A 16826-nucleotide genomic window follows, 5' to 3' on the forward strand; every position below is an offset into this window, starting at 1 on the left:
GGGGAATAGTGAGGAAGATACATGGGTATTGGTGTAAGGAGGGGATAATGAGGAAAATATAGGGGTAATGGTGTAAAAAAGGGGATAGTGAGGAAGATACAGGGGTACAAGTGTAAGGAGGGGAATAGTGAGGAAGATACAGGGGTACTAGTGTAAAGAGGGGGTAGTGAGGAAGATACAGGGGTACAAGTGTAAGGAGGGGAATAGTGAGGAAGATACAGGGGTAAGGAGGGGGTAGTGAGGAAGTTACAGGGGTACTAGAGTAAGGAGGGGAATAGTGAGGAAGATATAGGGGTACAAGTGTAAGGAGGGGGATAGTGAGGAAGATTCAGGGGTACTGGTGTAAGGAGGGGAATAGTGAGGAAGATACAGGGGTACTAATATAAGGAGGGGATGGTGAGAAAGATACAGGGGTACTGGGGTAAGGAGGGGGTAGTGAGGAAGACACAGGGGTACTAGTGTAAGGAGGGGAATAGTGAGGAAGATACGGGGGTACTAGTGTAAGGAGGGGAATAGTGTTGAAGATACATGGGTACTAGTGTATGGAGGGGAATAGTGAGGAAGATACAGGGGTACAAGTGTAAGGAGGGGATAGTGAGGAAGATACAGGGGTACTAGTGTAAGGAGGGGAATAGTGAGGAAGATACAGGGGTACTAGTGTAAGGAGGGGAATAGTGAGGAATATACAGGGGTACTAGTGTAAGGAGGGGATGGTGAGAAAGATACAGGGGTACTGGGGTAAGGAGGGGGTAGTGAGGAAGATACAGGGGTACTGGTGTAAGGAGGGGAATAGTGAGGAAGATACATGGGTACTAGTGTAAGGAGGAGAATAGTGAGGAAGATACAGGGGTACTAATGTAAGGAGGGGAATAGTGAGGAAGATACAGGGGTACTGATGTAAGGAGGGGAATAGTGAGGAAGATACAGGGGTACTGGTGTAAGGAGGGGATAGTGAGGAAGATACAATGGTACTAGTGTAAGGAGGGGAATAGTGAGGAAGATACAGGGGTACTGGGGTAAGGAGGGGGTAGTGAGGAAGATACAGGGGTACTGGTGTAAGGAGGGGATAGTAAGGAACATACAGGGGTATACGTGTAAGGAGGTGGATAATGAGGAAGATACAGAGGAACTAGTGTAAGGAGGAAATAGTGAGGATGATACAGGGGTACTGGGGTAAGGAGGAGGATAGTGTGGAAGATACTGGGGTACTAGTCTAAGGAGGGGATAGTGAGAAAGATACAGGGGTATTAGTGTAATGAGGAGGGTATTGAGGAAGATACAGGGGTACTAGTGTAAGGATGGGATAGTAAGGAACATACAGGGGTATAAGTGTAAGGAGGGGGATAGTGAGGAAGATACAGGGGTATAAGTGTAAGGAGGAAATAGGATGATACAGGGGTACTGTGGTAAGGAGGAGGATAGTGAGGAAGATACTGGGGTATTAGTGTAATGAGGAGGGTATTGAGAAAGATACAGGGGCACTAGTGTAAGGAGGGGATAGTGGTGAAGATACTGGGGTATTTGGTGAGGAGGAATAGTGTACATTCCATGTTAGGAACATAATTGTTACATATAGGAAGACAGTGGGAACTGTAACATTGACGGGATGGCATATTGATAAGTTATATTCAGTATATAGTGTGAGACAGACACTAGCTTGTGAGGCAGACAGTAGAGTGTGAGACAGACACTAGTGCAGTTATGGTTAGAAAATGATCACCCAGTTTACAGAAAAAAGGGATCACAATTGCTGCCAAGTTTTCTACACAAATAAAAACGTGAGTGCTTCTCCTTTGTCTTTCTCACAATATAAAGCTGTATGATATTCTTAAATGTGACCACATGTGTGTCATTAGACAGCAGCACTGCTCGTCCCCTCCCAACAGTTTCATGTCCCAGCACAGAAGGGGTTAACCTGAAGCCAAGCCATTGTCTGCAAATCTGCTCTCTCCACCCAGTGGTGAAACCTGCCCTCCCCCACCTCACCTGCCTCTCCAATCATTATCCCACAAACTGTTCCTTCCTTTTTTTAGGATCTGGGAGTTTTTCTCCCTCCCTTGCCCCCTCCTCCATCTCCAGCCTTTTCCATAGCTGCTTTCATGTCTGGATGTTATAGGAGTTTAAAGATTCAGTAGGAAGGAGACATTCCTCACACCATCCCTAGAGCACAGAAGAGTGTGAGTTCTGCTGCCAAGGATCAGTGCGCAGAACACAGCGTAACCCTTGGACTTACATTTTGGACTTCATCAAGTTAAAAAAAAAGGAAACCATAAAAGCAAAACCCATTTGATTACTAAAAGAGGATTTTCTACAGAGAAAAAAGCTGTCTAGTCCTAGGTGGGGGATTTGGAACCACTAGGAGTTGTGGATCAGCCTCTCCAGCTGTGTGCAACTGCCCAGGATCCAGGAAGTGCATCCCAACCCTACAGCTATGGCTTTGGGGGGCATCTTGCCAGCCATCTGCCTGCTTCTTGTTTCTAAGGTGGGTGCAGGCTATTCACTTCTGCTGGATTGTTCCTTATAGGTTAAGCTAATTAAACTTTACATATAAATGTAATTTATTTGAACTGTGTATATTAGCATGTGAGATGCGCTTCAGTACTTGCAGGGTTGGGTACTTTATTACTGTTATACCCGATGTGAACTGTAAAGGGCTTTCATTCAGATTTTGAGCTTGCAAAGCAGCAGATTGTAACATGTCTTGAATGGAAACTTGTATGTTCTCGCTGTCCTTCAATAACTTCTCACAATAGGTAACATTATAAAAAAGTAAACTGGCATTTATTCAAAGACTGACATTAAAATATATTTTAGAAACTAAATGCAACACAAAGTAATATTTGTAAGAGCTGTGCAACATAAGGAGAGAACATCACTGGGTCAGAAAGGCGTGCCAAGTATGTATGTTTCTGTGTATATGTATAGTGTGTGTGTGTATATAGATATATATATATATATATATATATATATATATATATATATATATATATATATATATATATATATATATATATAATGTGTGTGTATATATGTATAGTGTGTGTGTGTATACAGTGTATATATGTATAGTGTGTGTGTATATATGTATATAATATTGGGTTCTAACTATTTAGATATGTCTTACTGTATGGAGTACTTTATTATACATTCTTAGGCAGTAGTGTCATTTGATTGTGGGCATAGGTTTGGCACAGAATTGTGACTAGATGTGTAACCTTGTATTTGCCTGCAGAGCTTGTTTTTTTTTTTTTTTTAAATAAATAAAACTGATTCTATCAAGAGACTCTTTGGGATGAAGCACACATGCCTCACTTTATTAGTCAGCACCCGGCATCCATTGCACAAAACAGTATTAACCTCCTCAGTGCCGTATAGCAGGCCACAAACTGTTGGCACTTAGGAACGTTTATGAAAATAGAATTATTAATAGCTTTGGGGTACTTTTTATAAAAACAGTAGCTGTACTGTGCTTAGTTCTAAATCTATCTTGTTGATCTGTACTTAGTCAATTGCAGCTTTTCATGTGAGCACTAATATACATTTGTCACTATTTAAATTGTCCTGTATGGTTTCATTTGCATTAGTTTATTAGCATCCTGCCCTGAGCTGTATAATATGTTTGTCTATGTACTGGAACTGTGGGGACATATGATCTACACATCTCAATAGTATTGTAAGATCCAAAAACCCTTTTACTGCCAGTGGCCCAACAAGCTGAATGTATTTGTATTTTGAGGGGACAATGTCTACTTGTGACCATTTTCATTTAGCAGAAAACATCCTGGCCCAGCCCTAAAAATATGGTCTGTGGTGAAGCAGAACACAGCCTCTCCCAGGCTGGAACAGTTACCCAAAACTGAGCTCTCCAGAAAGGTGGGACCGTGGGTGAAGTTCAGTTTTAGATGCATTTTAAAACACAGGAGCAGCCTCTTTAAAATAAAGGGAAGTTGTAAAATTAAATGAGAACTTTTTCTTTTTTTAAGATACATATATTAATCATGACTTGTAGAAACCTGCCGTCTACTTGCTAAATCATTTGGTGTCTGCAAGGAAATTTATGGTACATTATGGTACAGTAATCTCTAAAACTGCTCAAAACAAATTGACTTTTATAATCATGTTTTCTTAGTATCCTTTTGTTGAAGAGTAAACCTGGGTGCAAGGGCAGCAGCAGTGTTTGTAGCAATGTTATACATAGTTGCAAACACTGCTGCCATAGAGTGTTAAAGGACCGGTCAATACAGTAGATTTGCATAATCAACAAATGATAAGAAGACAATGCAATAGCACTTAGTCTGAACTTCAAATGAATAGTATATTTTTTTTCCAATTGCAAAGTTATGCCTGTTTCCACTCCCCCTGTATCATGTGACAGTCATCAGCCAATCACAAATGCATATACGTATATGCAGTTAATTCTTGCACATGCTCAGTAGGAGTTGGTGACTCAAAAAGTGTAAATATAAAAAGACTGAGCACATTTTGTTAATTGAAGTAAATTGGAAAGTTGTTTAAAATTGCATGCTGTATCTGAATCTTGAAGTTTAATTTTGACTTGTGTCCCTTTTAAAGTCACACCTATTGGCCTACCCAGGTTTACTCTTCAAGGTATGATATCAAGAGAGAAGAAGTAAATTGGATTTTTTTTTCTTGTTTAATTTCATGTTTAAAGGGACACTGAACCCAAATGTCTTATTTTGGGATTCAGATAGAGCATGACATTTTAAGCATCTTTCTAATTTACTCCTATTATCATTTTTTTTTTCATTCTCTTGGTATCTTTATTTGAAATACAAGAATGTAAGTTAAGATGCCGGCCCATTTTTGGTGAACAACCTGGGTTTTCCTTGCTGATTGGTGGATACATTCCTCCACCAATAAAGTGCTGTCCATAGGTCTGAACCTAAAAAAAGCTTAGATGGCTTCTTTTTCAAATAAAGATAGCAAGAGAATGAAGAAAAATTGATAATAGGAGTAAATTATAATGTTGCTTAAAATTGCATGCTCTATCTGAATCACAAAATAAAAAAATTGGGTTCGGTGTCCCTTTTAACCTGAATCAAGGTTTTATTTTTACTCTACTGTCCCTTTTTTTTTTTTTTTTTTTTTTTTTTTTTTTTTTAAACAGGGCTTTGCACTGTGTGTGTGTATATGTATGTGTATATATATATATATATATATATATATATATATATATTGTGTGATCATGGGGCTCTAAATGTGCAGCAATTTAATATGTTAACATAGCTTTTGCATGACCACGGTTAAATTGTTTTTTGACACCAGGTAATGGTGTGTTCTACATTTTTTTACTCTTGCCTCACAATTTCTTGGGATTTTTATTTTTCTAAGCATATCTGAAAACACTGTCTCCTTTGTGACTCATATTCATATTCAGTTTAAACAGCAGGGGTGGCAAATTAAGTTCATACTAGCAGGAAATGCATGTTAGTTCACAAATTTGTACTTCATATTTAGTGCTTATTGGATAATAGAGACATCACGCACAGCACATACACAAGCAAGATCACCCATTACAGAAGAAGAAAAAAAGAAGCTGCACGATAATGAATCTGTATTTTTATCTGTATATATTTTTTATTTTTTTCTAGAATTTTTAAAGGGATACTAAACCCACATTTTTTTTTTTTTTTTAATTTTTTTTCCTTTCATGGTTCAGATAGAGCATGCAATTTTAAGCATGTTTCTAATTTTACTCCTGTTATCAATTTTTCTTCATTCCCTTGATATCTTCATTTGAAAATGCAGGAATGTAAGGTAAGGAGCCAGCCCATTTTTGGTTCAGCACCTGGGTATTGCTTGCTGATTGGTTTGCTACATTTAGCCACCAATCAGGAAGCGCTACCCAGACGCTGAACCAAATATGGTCCTGCTTTTTCAAGTAAAGATAGCAAGAGAACGAAGAAAAATTGATAATAGGAGTAAATTAGAAAGATGCTTAAAATTGCATGATCTATCTGAATCATTAAAGAAGAAAAAAATTGGATTTAGTGTCCCTTTAATACCAAGTACCAGAAGTAAGTTATTCAAATTTATTGCAGAGAGTAACTTTTTAAAAACCTCTTAATATCTATCTATAATATATGGTGTACATATACATCAGATATAAATCATTGATCTTCATGCAAAATAAATGTTTAAAAGCATTTTTAAAACTGATATTTTCTTATCAAAAATCTGCAGTGTTTGGCATTGTGGGACAAAACCTTTTGAAATTCTCTTGAGTGTTGTTATTGGAATTCTATTATTTGTGGCCAATTAGATACAGTCGTAAATTACCTCCTTTGCTATCAGCGAATTATTGTTTGGCATGTAGGAAGCGCAGAGGCTCTGGATTCCTTGAAATGAACCCTGGCCTTTGGGGGGGGGGGGGGGGGGGGGAGAAACAACTAAATAAATCTAAGATTTAAAACAAGAAAATAATTAAAGTGAATTACATTTTAGGTTTAGTCCCTTAAATGTCTATGGCTGCTAATAAAGGTGTTCAAATATAATTTATCAAGAAAGTCTACGATTTTAATCAACTTTCCAATTTACTTCTATTATCAAATATCCATCATTCTTTTATAATATTTGATATGCTCTACTGGGAGCTAGCTAAACAAATTAGTGGGACCAATTTACAAGAGGCATAAATGTGCAGCCACAAATCAGCAGCTAGATCCCAGTAGTGCAATGCTACTTAGGTATGCTATTTATCAAAGGAAAGGATCAAGAAAGGAAAGGATCAAGAGTCTGACAACAAAGTGCCAAGAAAATGAAGACAATTAGATAATATAATTAAATTGAAATGTTGTTTAAAATTGCATGTTCTATCTGAATCATGAGAGTTTTGACTTTCCCCTCCTGTTTATTGCTCCTTGCCCTGGGTAGAGAAAATGAGATTTAAAACTCATGGCATTAAAGCATATAATATAGTACTACCGACCATGCAAGTAAGTGTTTGTTTAACTCCCACACAGGGATTATGGGAGCTACAGAGAACTGCTTGCATATGGCTGATAAGGCAATCGGCATTGACAATCACATGATGTAGCTGTGTATCTGTCACTGCTGAATGGCTAAGCAGCAGTGCCTGCTTAGGACTAGCAGTTCTCTGCAGCACTCAAGGGATATTGTGACCCCTGAAAAAAGGTTAAACACACTCTAACAAATGGAGTATGCCATTTTTATTTATTTATTTATACAATATTTTACCCGGAAGGATACATTGAGATTTCTCTCGTTTTTTAAGTAACATTTTAAATGGTTTATTCTGGCTTCTTAGGACCCCCTAAAACTGCCAATGATTATTGCTGGCTTTTCTACAGGTTAAATAAATTTGTTGGCCCCCATAATGGCTATGAATAGAGGCCATGCTACCATCACAGGGGTTAATGCCCAGACAACCTTACATGTTTACCTGCAGAATGTGTGTCTAATGTATGAGTACTTCAGAGGGAGGGGCGGAGCGTGTGAAGAGGGTCTTTCATTCATTGGGGGGGGGGAAACTACTACTGTAATTAAGAGGTCAGTCCATATAAAAACTACATTTATTCTGCCACTTCCTGGGAATGTAATTAGCATATGCGTAGGGTTTTCCTTTTGGTATATTAAGCTGTAAGAATCAGATAATATGTTGCATTTAGAGTTGCAGCTGTCACTTATTTTACACACAAAAAAACCAAGATTATTTTTTTTAACCTTTCAGCTGCTGCTAAGTGATAGGAAGGGCAGTAGGTTGCAGCACCCAGGGGGTTAAATGAAAAAGTTACACACATAACCAATGTCTTTTTACAGATGTTCTATACAAAGAAAGCTGAGATGTTTTATGACACATGGAGGATACATTTGTAGGGGAGCCTAAGGCCATAAAAGTATTTTTGTTTGTACATCTAAGCTAACAGGATTTGTTTATGGGTAACTACCTGCCCCCTATTGACTGTTATGATGCCACATTGCTATACATTTGCACAGAAGCTTGCTTTGCTAGTTAAAGGGATAGTGTTTGTTTCATAAAACTGGTTTCCCCTTAATGTGTTTACACTGACTTTTTATTAAGGCTGCAGAGTTTAAAATGCATGGGCAGTTGCTTCTTTAGGAATATTTTTGCATATGAAATAGAAAAAAACAGCTAACTAAAACCACAACCTAATCAAATGGGCTGAGCTTCCAGGGAGAGCAGACCACATTCTCTGTACATATTAAAGATGGGTTCATATCTTTGCACATTCAATAAAAAAATAAATGTATTATTAATACATTTCAAATGTTTACAAAAATTCAACATTCTTCTATTATCAAATTTGCTTTGTCCTCTTGGTATTATTTGTTGATTGAGCAGAAATGCACTACTGGGAGCTAGCACTTAGAGTTTATTAATGCTGATTTAAAAAAGACAGCAAAGAAACCATAGATAAACTGCTGACACTGAAATAGTTAAAAGCCCATCTCTGTCTGAATAATTGCAAAGTAATTAGTTTAAATTTTGTCTGAGGGTATATAATATTGTGTGGGGGGTACGTTTGGGATTGATGCTTGGGAATGTTGTGTATAAGGTAAATAATTGAGTAACGATACAAGCACAATTCACTGCTGAGCAAACAAAATAAGGGAAAAGATTCCTCACACGATAACCTCCCCCCTTGCTGTTGACCCTTGTGGACAGACAAACGTATAACTGATCACAGACAATAACAAAACAGAGAGTTGATTAAAACATAAGACCCCTGACGTGGTCGCGTTTCACGTTACGCTAAGTTTTATTATCTATCTATCATAGGTTTCTGTGTATATAAGTATTAGTGAATCTCTGCCTCTTCACACTGGGTGTGTCTATATAAGTATTAGTGAATCTCTGCCTCTTCACACTGGGTGTGTCTATATAAGTATTAGTGAATCTCTGCCTCTTCACACTGGGTGTGTCTATATAAGTATTAGTGAATCTCTGCCTCTTCACACTGGGTGTGTCTATATAAGTATTAGTGAATCTCTGCCTCTTCACACTGGGTGTGTCTATATAAGTATTAGTGAATCTCTGCCTCTTCACACTGGGTGTGTGTCTATATAAGTATTAGTGAATCTCTGCCTCTTCACACTGGGTGTGTGTCTATATAAGTATTAGTGAATCTCTGCCTCTTCACACTGGGTGTGTGTCTATATAAGTATTAGTGAATCTCTGCCTCTTCACACTGGGTGCCACCATCTTGGAGCTTATATTTTTTTATGTAACTTTTAAACTGCAAAAAACTCCAAAAATATAACACTTCTGCTCTTTATTATGTGAGCTAGACTGGTACAGCTGTCAAAAAGCAGATCTGAGAGAGTGCACTGCTTCTGTCACATGATGCAGCAATACGTGTGCTACAAGATGGTAGCGCCCAGTATAAAATGCAGAGCTTTACCAGCTGGATTCTGAAATTAGTTAAGAGAATGACTTTAAAGGGACAGTAAACACCTTGCAGTTTTTATATAAAAGACTTACTTGTTCATAATGAAATACCTTTGCGTTATATTTTCATGATTTATGTTGCCCGCTTTTTAAGGAATTTAGCTCTGAAAATTGAGCAATTTCTAAAAACGCACAACTTGAAATGCATAAATGGGTTTTCTACCAACTGTGAGGGCCCTTGTTATAGACTGATTTAAAGAGATACTAAAACACTAAATGCTAGATAGAGTGATGCATTCAAAGAAAAGATTAGTCTGAGAATAACGTGTAGATGTCTTTTTTTTTTTTTAAAAAAGTTTAATTTGTTGTTTAAATATTGACAAAATAAGTAAAAGTTTTTTAGTGTCTATAAAACAAAGGGAGTGGCCATGTTGTAACTTAAGTTACTTTCTCTGCTGCGGCCAATTAGGGACAGTTATAAATAGGTAGTGTGCAGCCAATGGCTGTGTGGAAAATTACAGTGTTCTGCACTTCATTTTTTTAATAGGAACTGAAAAGCTCACAATTTCAGAATGGCGTAACAGGAAAAGGGGACAAAATAAATAATGAAAGTATACTGCAGGTTTTTGTATGATATATAGTTAAAACATTTTGAGATGACAATAATAAAATAATGTCCCTTTTTAAACAGTTGAGTACAATTACAGCAGAAGGGTTACTACTCACCATGATATTGTTTTTCCTACTATGCCCGTAGCTGTGTTCAAAGTTATTTGTTTTATTTTAACCCATTACAAGTATTAGTGAATAAAAAATAGGGTTTTTTAGGTCCTATAGAAAAAAAATATTTTTGGACAACCTTGTTAGAAACAATAGTTTTGTTAGGGGGTAATTTATGCGCTAAATAGCATTTTTCTTTTCTCACCTATCTATCATAGGTTTCTGTGTATATTAGTACATTATTATGCTAAAGCACACTTTTGGATAGTTCAGACTCGAAAAAGGAGAACATTCTTCTGAAAGCTTGTCAACTTATAAATGTATAGTTAGTCCAATAAAAAAGTATCATTGTGCAATACTCTTGTTATTTTGATCTAAATCTCTGGACTAACACGCCTACTCCAATCAATTAGTAGATAGTTCCCAGTAATGTATTGCTGATCATGAGCATACCTAGGTATTCTTTTCAACAAAGGATACCAAGGAACAAAGCAACATAGATAATATAAGTAAATTGGAAAGTTGTTCAAAATTGCACATTTTATCTGAATCAAGAGCCCTGGGACATCAAGTCTTTCCCTGGGTGCTCATAACTAATTGCTCCTGAAACATCAATTTTGTATTGGGATATTTTTTTAAATCTTAAGGAGCACTATCCATTAGTAATGGAGCACAGGCACCTCAGTGCATAGAAAAACATTTATACTTTATTTTCCCCACTTTTCATTTCATTTAGCTATACTTACATTTTTAGACTTCTCATTGCTAACCCTGCTACAAATCCATCCCTGATTTGGCTTCAGCAAATAACTGCAAAACACAGTTTATACTAACATAATGATCATGGCTAGCCTTGTCTGCAGAATTAAGCCCAGACTGACTCCTCCAAATAAGGCAAGTGAAGGGTGGAGTTTGATTTTTGAAAAACAATTGCAGCAAACAATAGGTTTTTTTTGTGTGTGTTTTTTTTTTTTTAAATGTTAAATGGTCTTACTGCAAGCCCTGATATTAAAGTGCAGGACAGGTCTTTATGGAGATGTTATTAGAAGTAAGGTTTCCTTTTCCTGTCAAAAAGTTTAAACACCACTTGTGATTGGAAATATATATAAAACACTTTTTTAAAGCTTTCTCTATAGCAGGTGATGGGCAATGAATGTCGCTTGTGACCCCAAAAGAGCACAACAGGTTTAGACTGCATTTATGCAGCATTTTTAAAACTTAGGCTGGAGCACTACATGACAGGTAATAGCACTGCCATCTAGTGCTCTTGCTTATGTATAACATTGTTGCAAAATTGCTACCATATAGTACTGCAGGCATGTGCACACTCCTGAATTGTTTAATATGTTAGATTCTATCTAAATCATGAAAGAAAAACATGTGGGGGTTTTATATCCCTTTATAACAGTGCTTGACGAATATGTTCAAAAATTAGGAGCCAGGCATATTTTTAGGAGCCAGACAGTTTGTATATAGATATATGGAAAATAACCCAAAAAGTTAGGAGCCAGGAGTAAAATTCTAGGAGCCAGTGGCTCCCAGGCTCCTGGGTTTGTCGAGCCCTGCCTTTTTATAAGCTCTGATTGCTCACTGGCAGATGAGAGCCTCTTTTAGATATGGGGTGGACGTCATTATCATTTTAAAATCGTCTGCTTAGAGGAGAGTGCAGTACAAATGTCTTGAGTCATTTTAAGGACAAGAGTTTGACTTCACAATGGAACCGACAACCGCTGCCCTCCGCTGCTGAAGGGCGATCACATGACAATCCTGCCTGTTACAAGTCAGTTATTAAAGGGTCTCTAAACATATTTCATGCACCTCCGTCTATGGGTGCTGCCATTATGGAACTTGGGTTACACTGCAGGAGAGTTGCTACACATGTGCAAACGGGTCAGCACTGGAATGTAGGGAAAACTAGATTTCAACATGGTCTCACCCATGGCTAGAGGGAGGCAAAGAATAACCTCAATACTATGCTTATAAAATGTATGTAGTGTTTAACGTCCCTTTTTAAACAGACAATAAAAACGTATTAAAAAAAATAAAATAAAATTCTACTTTACCTTTCATCAAAAAATATATGTTCCTCTGCTGAAATAAATGCGGACCATATCACAATGCACTAGCTTATCTATGGTAGTTGTTCTTAATAGCCAGTAATCATTCTCTGCCTAGTGATGCATCGTACTCAAACACTTTGTGATTCAATATCCTATTAACCTACTTAATAGTAAGAATATATTTTAAATAACATTTTTTTTTTTTATTATAACTCCCTTTTTTTTTTTTTTTTTTTTTGTGTTAAAGGACCAGTAAATACAGTAGATTTGCATAACCAACAAATGCAAGATAACAAGACAATACAATAGCATTTACTCTGAATTTCAAATGAGTAGAAGATTTTTTCTAACAAATTTCAACGTTGTGTATATTTCCACTCCCCCTGTACCATGTGATAGCGATCAGCCAATCACAAATGCATATACATATAGTCTGTGAATTCTTGCACATGCTCAGAAGGAACTGGTGACTTAAAACGTGTAAATATGTGCACATTTTTTTTTAATGGAAGTAAATTGCAAAGTTGCTTAAAATGACATGATGTATCTGAATCACGGAAATTTAATTTGACCTGAGAGTCCCGTTAAGGGACAATCAACCTTTAAAACAAGACAATGTAATTGGAATTATGCAGAATTTTATGGCTCATTCTGCAACTGTGATAGTGTTAGTAGCACATGAATTTGCAAAAATCTGACCTATGACCTATACAATCTTTATGATCAAGTGGTCATATAGGTGACTTCTCCTTAACTTATCAGCTTCTACCCTCTTCCTATTCCTTATTGCCTTTAGGGTGTCCTATTGATGTCTGACTGTCTCCAGATGCTGAGAGCGAGGAGAGGCAGACAGCTGCATCCTCGCCAAATATGGACCTCCTTCTATGTAATATGATCGTCCTATAAAAAGCAGAATGAGCAAGGGAGAGAAAGAGAAGAGGGAAAAAAATTATTTGTAACCCTTTCACCACTAAAGAGGTGCTGCAGTGTATTGCAATTCGTTTTCAAAACCCTCAAAGGGTTAATATAATTAGAACAAGATTTGCCATGTGGTGGAGATGATTTAGTAATGTTGCAGGATGCGCTTAACCCCTCGCCTGTGTAGTCACAGGAGGGAGAAATATTTTTGCAAGACCCAAATCAGGATACTTGGGTTAAATAAAATGCATCTTATTGTTTGGAACATTCCTTTCTAGGGCAGCTCATTAACCACAGAATTTAACCCATTGCAGTCTGGAATGAGGATCTCCTCTTCTCCCAAATTATGTGGCTCCTTCTAGTATGTAGGAACAAATCATTTCTTCTGTCTTTATCTTTTCTGTAATATGGTGTTTTTATAGCACTCACTGTTTTTATATATGCCTGTTTCAAATAAAGGGACAAAAAATGCTCTGTTGTGTTAGAGTATTTTATTATTGCACTATTGCTTCCTTATAACTGTGTTTTAACCCTTACAAGAAGTTAAACACAGAGTTAAATGGACAGTCTACTCCAGAATTGTTATTGTTCCAAAAGATAGATAATCACTTTATTACCCATTCCCCATTTTTGCATAACCACAACTGTTATATTAATATACTATTTACCTCTGTGCATAAGAGGCTGCCTTCAAGGGCTTAAAAATTAGCATATGAGCCTACCTAGGTTTAGCTTTCAACATAGAATACCAAGAAAGCAAAGCAAATTTAAAGATAAAAGTAAAAATTACATGCCCTACCTGAATCATGGGTTTTAATTTTGACTAGACTGTCCCTTTTTTTTCCCCAAGTCAAATCCAGAGCAGCAATACAATACCACAAACTATCTAAACACATCTTGTGAGCCAATGACAAGAGGCATGTTTATCTTATATAATAATAATTTGCAATTTATATAGCGCTTTTCTCCCTGTGAGACTCAAAGCACTTTACAAATATACTGTACCAACATAAGACATAAAAGTTAGGAGTTTCTGAAGGTCAGATAAGCGGACTGAATGCCTGATGGAAGAGGTGGGTCTTTAGCTTTTTTTTAAAAGTCTGTAAGGACGGTGCCTCTGATTGCGCACGGTAAAGAGTTTCAGATAGTAGGCGCAGCGTTTATAGCCATCGGCTACCTACCAGAAGTACATTACTGCTCTTGAGTCTACCTAGCTATGATTTTCAACAAAGGATATCAAGTGTATGAAGAACAGATGTTAATAAAAGTATCTTAAAACTACATCCTCTATCTGAACCAGGGTTGTTTAAAGGAACAGTATACACCAATTTTCATATAACTGCATGTAATAGACAGTACTATAAAGAAGAATATGCAAAGATATTGGTATAAAAATCCAGCATAAAACAATTTAAACTTTCTTAGAAGCTCACAGTTTAGCACTGTTGATGAGATTAGGCTGGGACAGCCATTGAAAGGGGCTGAGAAAACAAGAAGTGGAGATCCCCTCCCCTTTCCCTGCATATGAACAGACCAATTAAACAGCCAGGAGTCTGTATACATCAGTACACATCTAAAACTTTGGGGCTTGATTAGGAGTCTGAAAATCATCACAATGTAATTTAAAAATAAGCATAATCTATATATTGTTACAAAAACACTCCCAGATGGGCTGTATAAATAGATCATCTACAAAACATTTATGCAAAGAAGAATCTAGTGTACAATGTCCCTTTTTTAATGTGTTTTCAAAACATTAAAGGGACACTGAACCTAAAAATGTTCTTTCGTGATTCAGATAGAGCATGCAACTTTCTAATTTACTCCTATTATCAATTTTTCTTTGTACTCTTGCTATCTTTATTTGAAAAAGAAGGCATCTAAGCTTTTTTATTGGTTTAGAACTCTGGACAGCACTTTTATATTGGTGGATGAATTTATCCACCAATCAGCAAGAGCAACCCAGGTTGTTCACCAAAAATGGGCCAGCATCTAAACTTACATTCTTGCATTTCAAATAAAGATATCAAGAGAATTAAGAAAATTTGATAATAGGAGTAAATTAGAAAGTTGCTCTATCTGAATCGCTAAATAAAAAATTTGGGTTGTGTCCCTTTAAAGGCCTGATATTCAGAACCTCTCTTCTCAGGTGAGAAGATCTAAAATGATTCTTCAGCAATGCTAGATTCCTAGTGAAATTTTCAAAAGGCAGATTTTGCTTTACTTTTCCAAGGGGTGTTCCCTGAATTTCATAAGCACTCAGGAGTGTGCACGTATCTTTAATACTCTATGGCAGCATTGTTTTGCAACCTTATTTGTAGCTTTGTTATACAATGTTGCAAATCACTGCTGCCATAGAGTACTAAAGACACGTGCACACTCCTGAACTCTTATGAGCCTACCTAGTTTTACTCTTCAATTAAAGATACCAAGAGCATGAAGCAAATTTAATAACGGAAGTAAACTGAAAAATTGTTTAAAATTGCATGCTCTATCCTAACCATAAAAGTGTAATTTTGACTTTACTGTCCCTTTTTAAAATTGCATGCCATATCTGAATCATGAAAGAGACAAATGTGGGTTTCATATCTCTTTTAAAGTAAAGAATTCTATTAATCTATTACAAGTGTCAATTTTATATATTGCAAATTTGTAAAAGGCAGGGTTTGATCAAATTAATTTGAAATGTAGGAATCGGTTGCACGTTTTTTTTTTTTAGTATTTAATATTTAGACTATTCATATCTCTCTAAAAGTAGTTATAAAATCAGATGCTGTCTGCATTTCTGCTGACTTGGTTTTTTGGTACCAGAGTGGATGTGTGCCCCTCGGTGGCAGTGACTGAGGGTGTACAATGGAACCCTGTGTGTTGCTTTGCTCACAGATACACATTGTGGTCTTGCTCTGCAAACTCAGCCGCTCTCCTCGTATGCAGATCTCATACTTTGCTGTCTCCTGGATAAGTCAACCTTTTGAATCCCCACTGAGTTTATTTTGGCGTCCCTCTATTTGTTGAGAAATCTGAAGTCACTTTGCCTGGGGTTCCTTCTTCAGATGTAGCCTCACCCTGGTTTCAGTAATCCACAGACTAAAAATGTGCAGCACGCTAATCCCCTGTTATTTTGTTTGCCCATCAAAAAAACAACTGCTTTAAAAAAATTCTTTCAACACTTACATCAGTAAATACATAAATTGTTGGGTGTGGGTGCATAATTCCTTGGAATACAGTGTATTAAAATGATGTACTTCAAACCTCTCTGGCAGTTAAGGGGTTAAACCCCACTATGACAGTATTTAACCACCTCTAACATTTTGTTGTATTTTTTATTTTTTGTGTGTCTTTTTTTATAACTAGTCAGAGACAAAAATGAATTGCTGCACAGGATAATGAAATAAATGTGTCTCCCAAAATTTGCCTATTTTTAAAAAAATACTACAGCATATTATACCTCCCTTCACATCTTTCTCTCTCTTCCCACTCCTAATGGGAGGTTTAATGTGGGACACAAGTAAAAAAAAAAAACAAAAAAAACTTTCATTTTAATAAAATAAAAAAATCTGTACTGAGGAGATCTGCTTATCAGCCAATGAACAATCAAGCCTTTAGGTCCAAATACACTTTCTGCTAAGTTGAAAATCAAAATGAGTAAACTAAAAAAAGAAGCACTTTTTTGTTAACTTTATTCAAAATAGCGCTTTCGTATGCAGCACAAATAAATTAAAATAAAAAAAATCAGC

General features: G+C 36.6%; 1 protein-coding gene across 2 annotated transcripts in view; it reads left to right on the forward strand.

The window, feature by feature from the left end:
- The first annotated feature begins 2087 nt into the window (after positions 1-2087).
- LOC128660094 (tumor necrosis factor receptor superfamily member 16) overlaps positions 2088-16826 on the forward strand; it is a 47671-nt gene continuing 32932 nt past the window's right edge. Inside the window, exon 1 of one of the 2 annotated variants that reach the window (XM_053713720.1) lies at positions 2088-2482. In XM_053713720.1, the coding sequence (XP_053569695.1) occupies positions 2432-2482 (51 nt within the window). In that variant the 5' untranslated portion in view covers positions 2088-2431. The remainder of the gene's footprint in view (positions 2483-16826) is intronic. The other variant, XM_053713719.1, reaches the window with a different exon arrangement.

The sequence above is a fragment of the Bombina bombina genome, chromosome 5, assembly GCF_027579735.1.
Source record: "Bombina bombina isolate aBomBom1 chromosome 5, aBomBom1.pri, whole genome shotgun sequence".
NCBI lineage: Eukaryota > Metazoa > Chordata > Amphibia > Anura > Bombinatoridae > Bombina > Bombina bombina.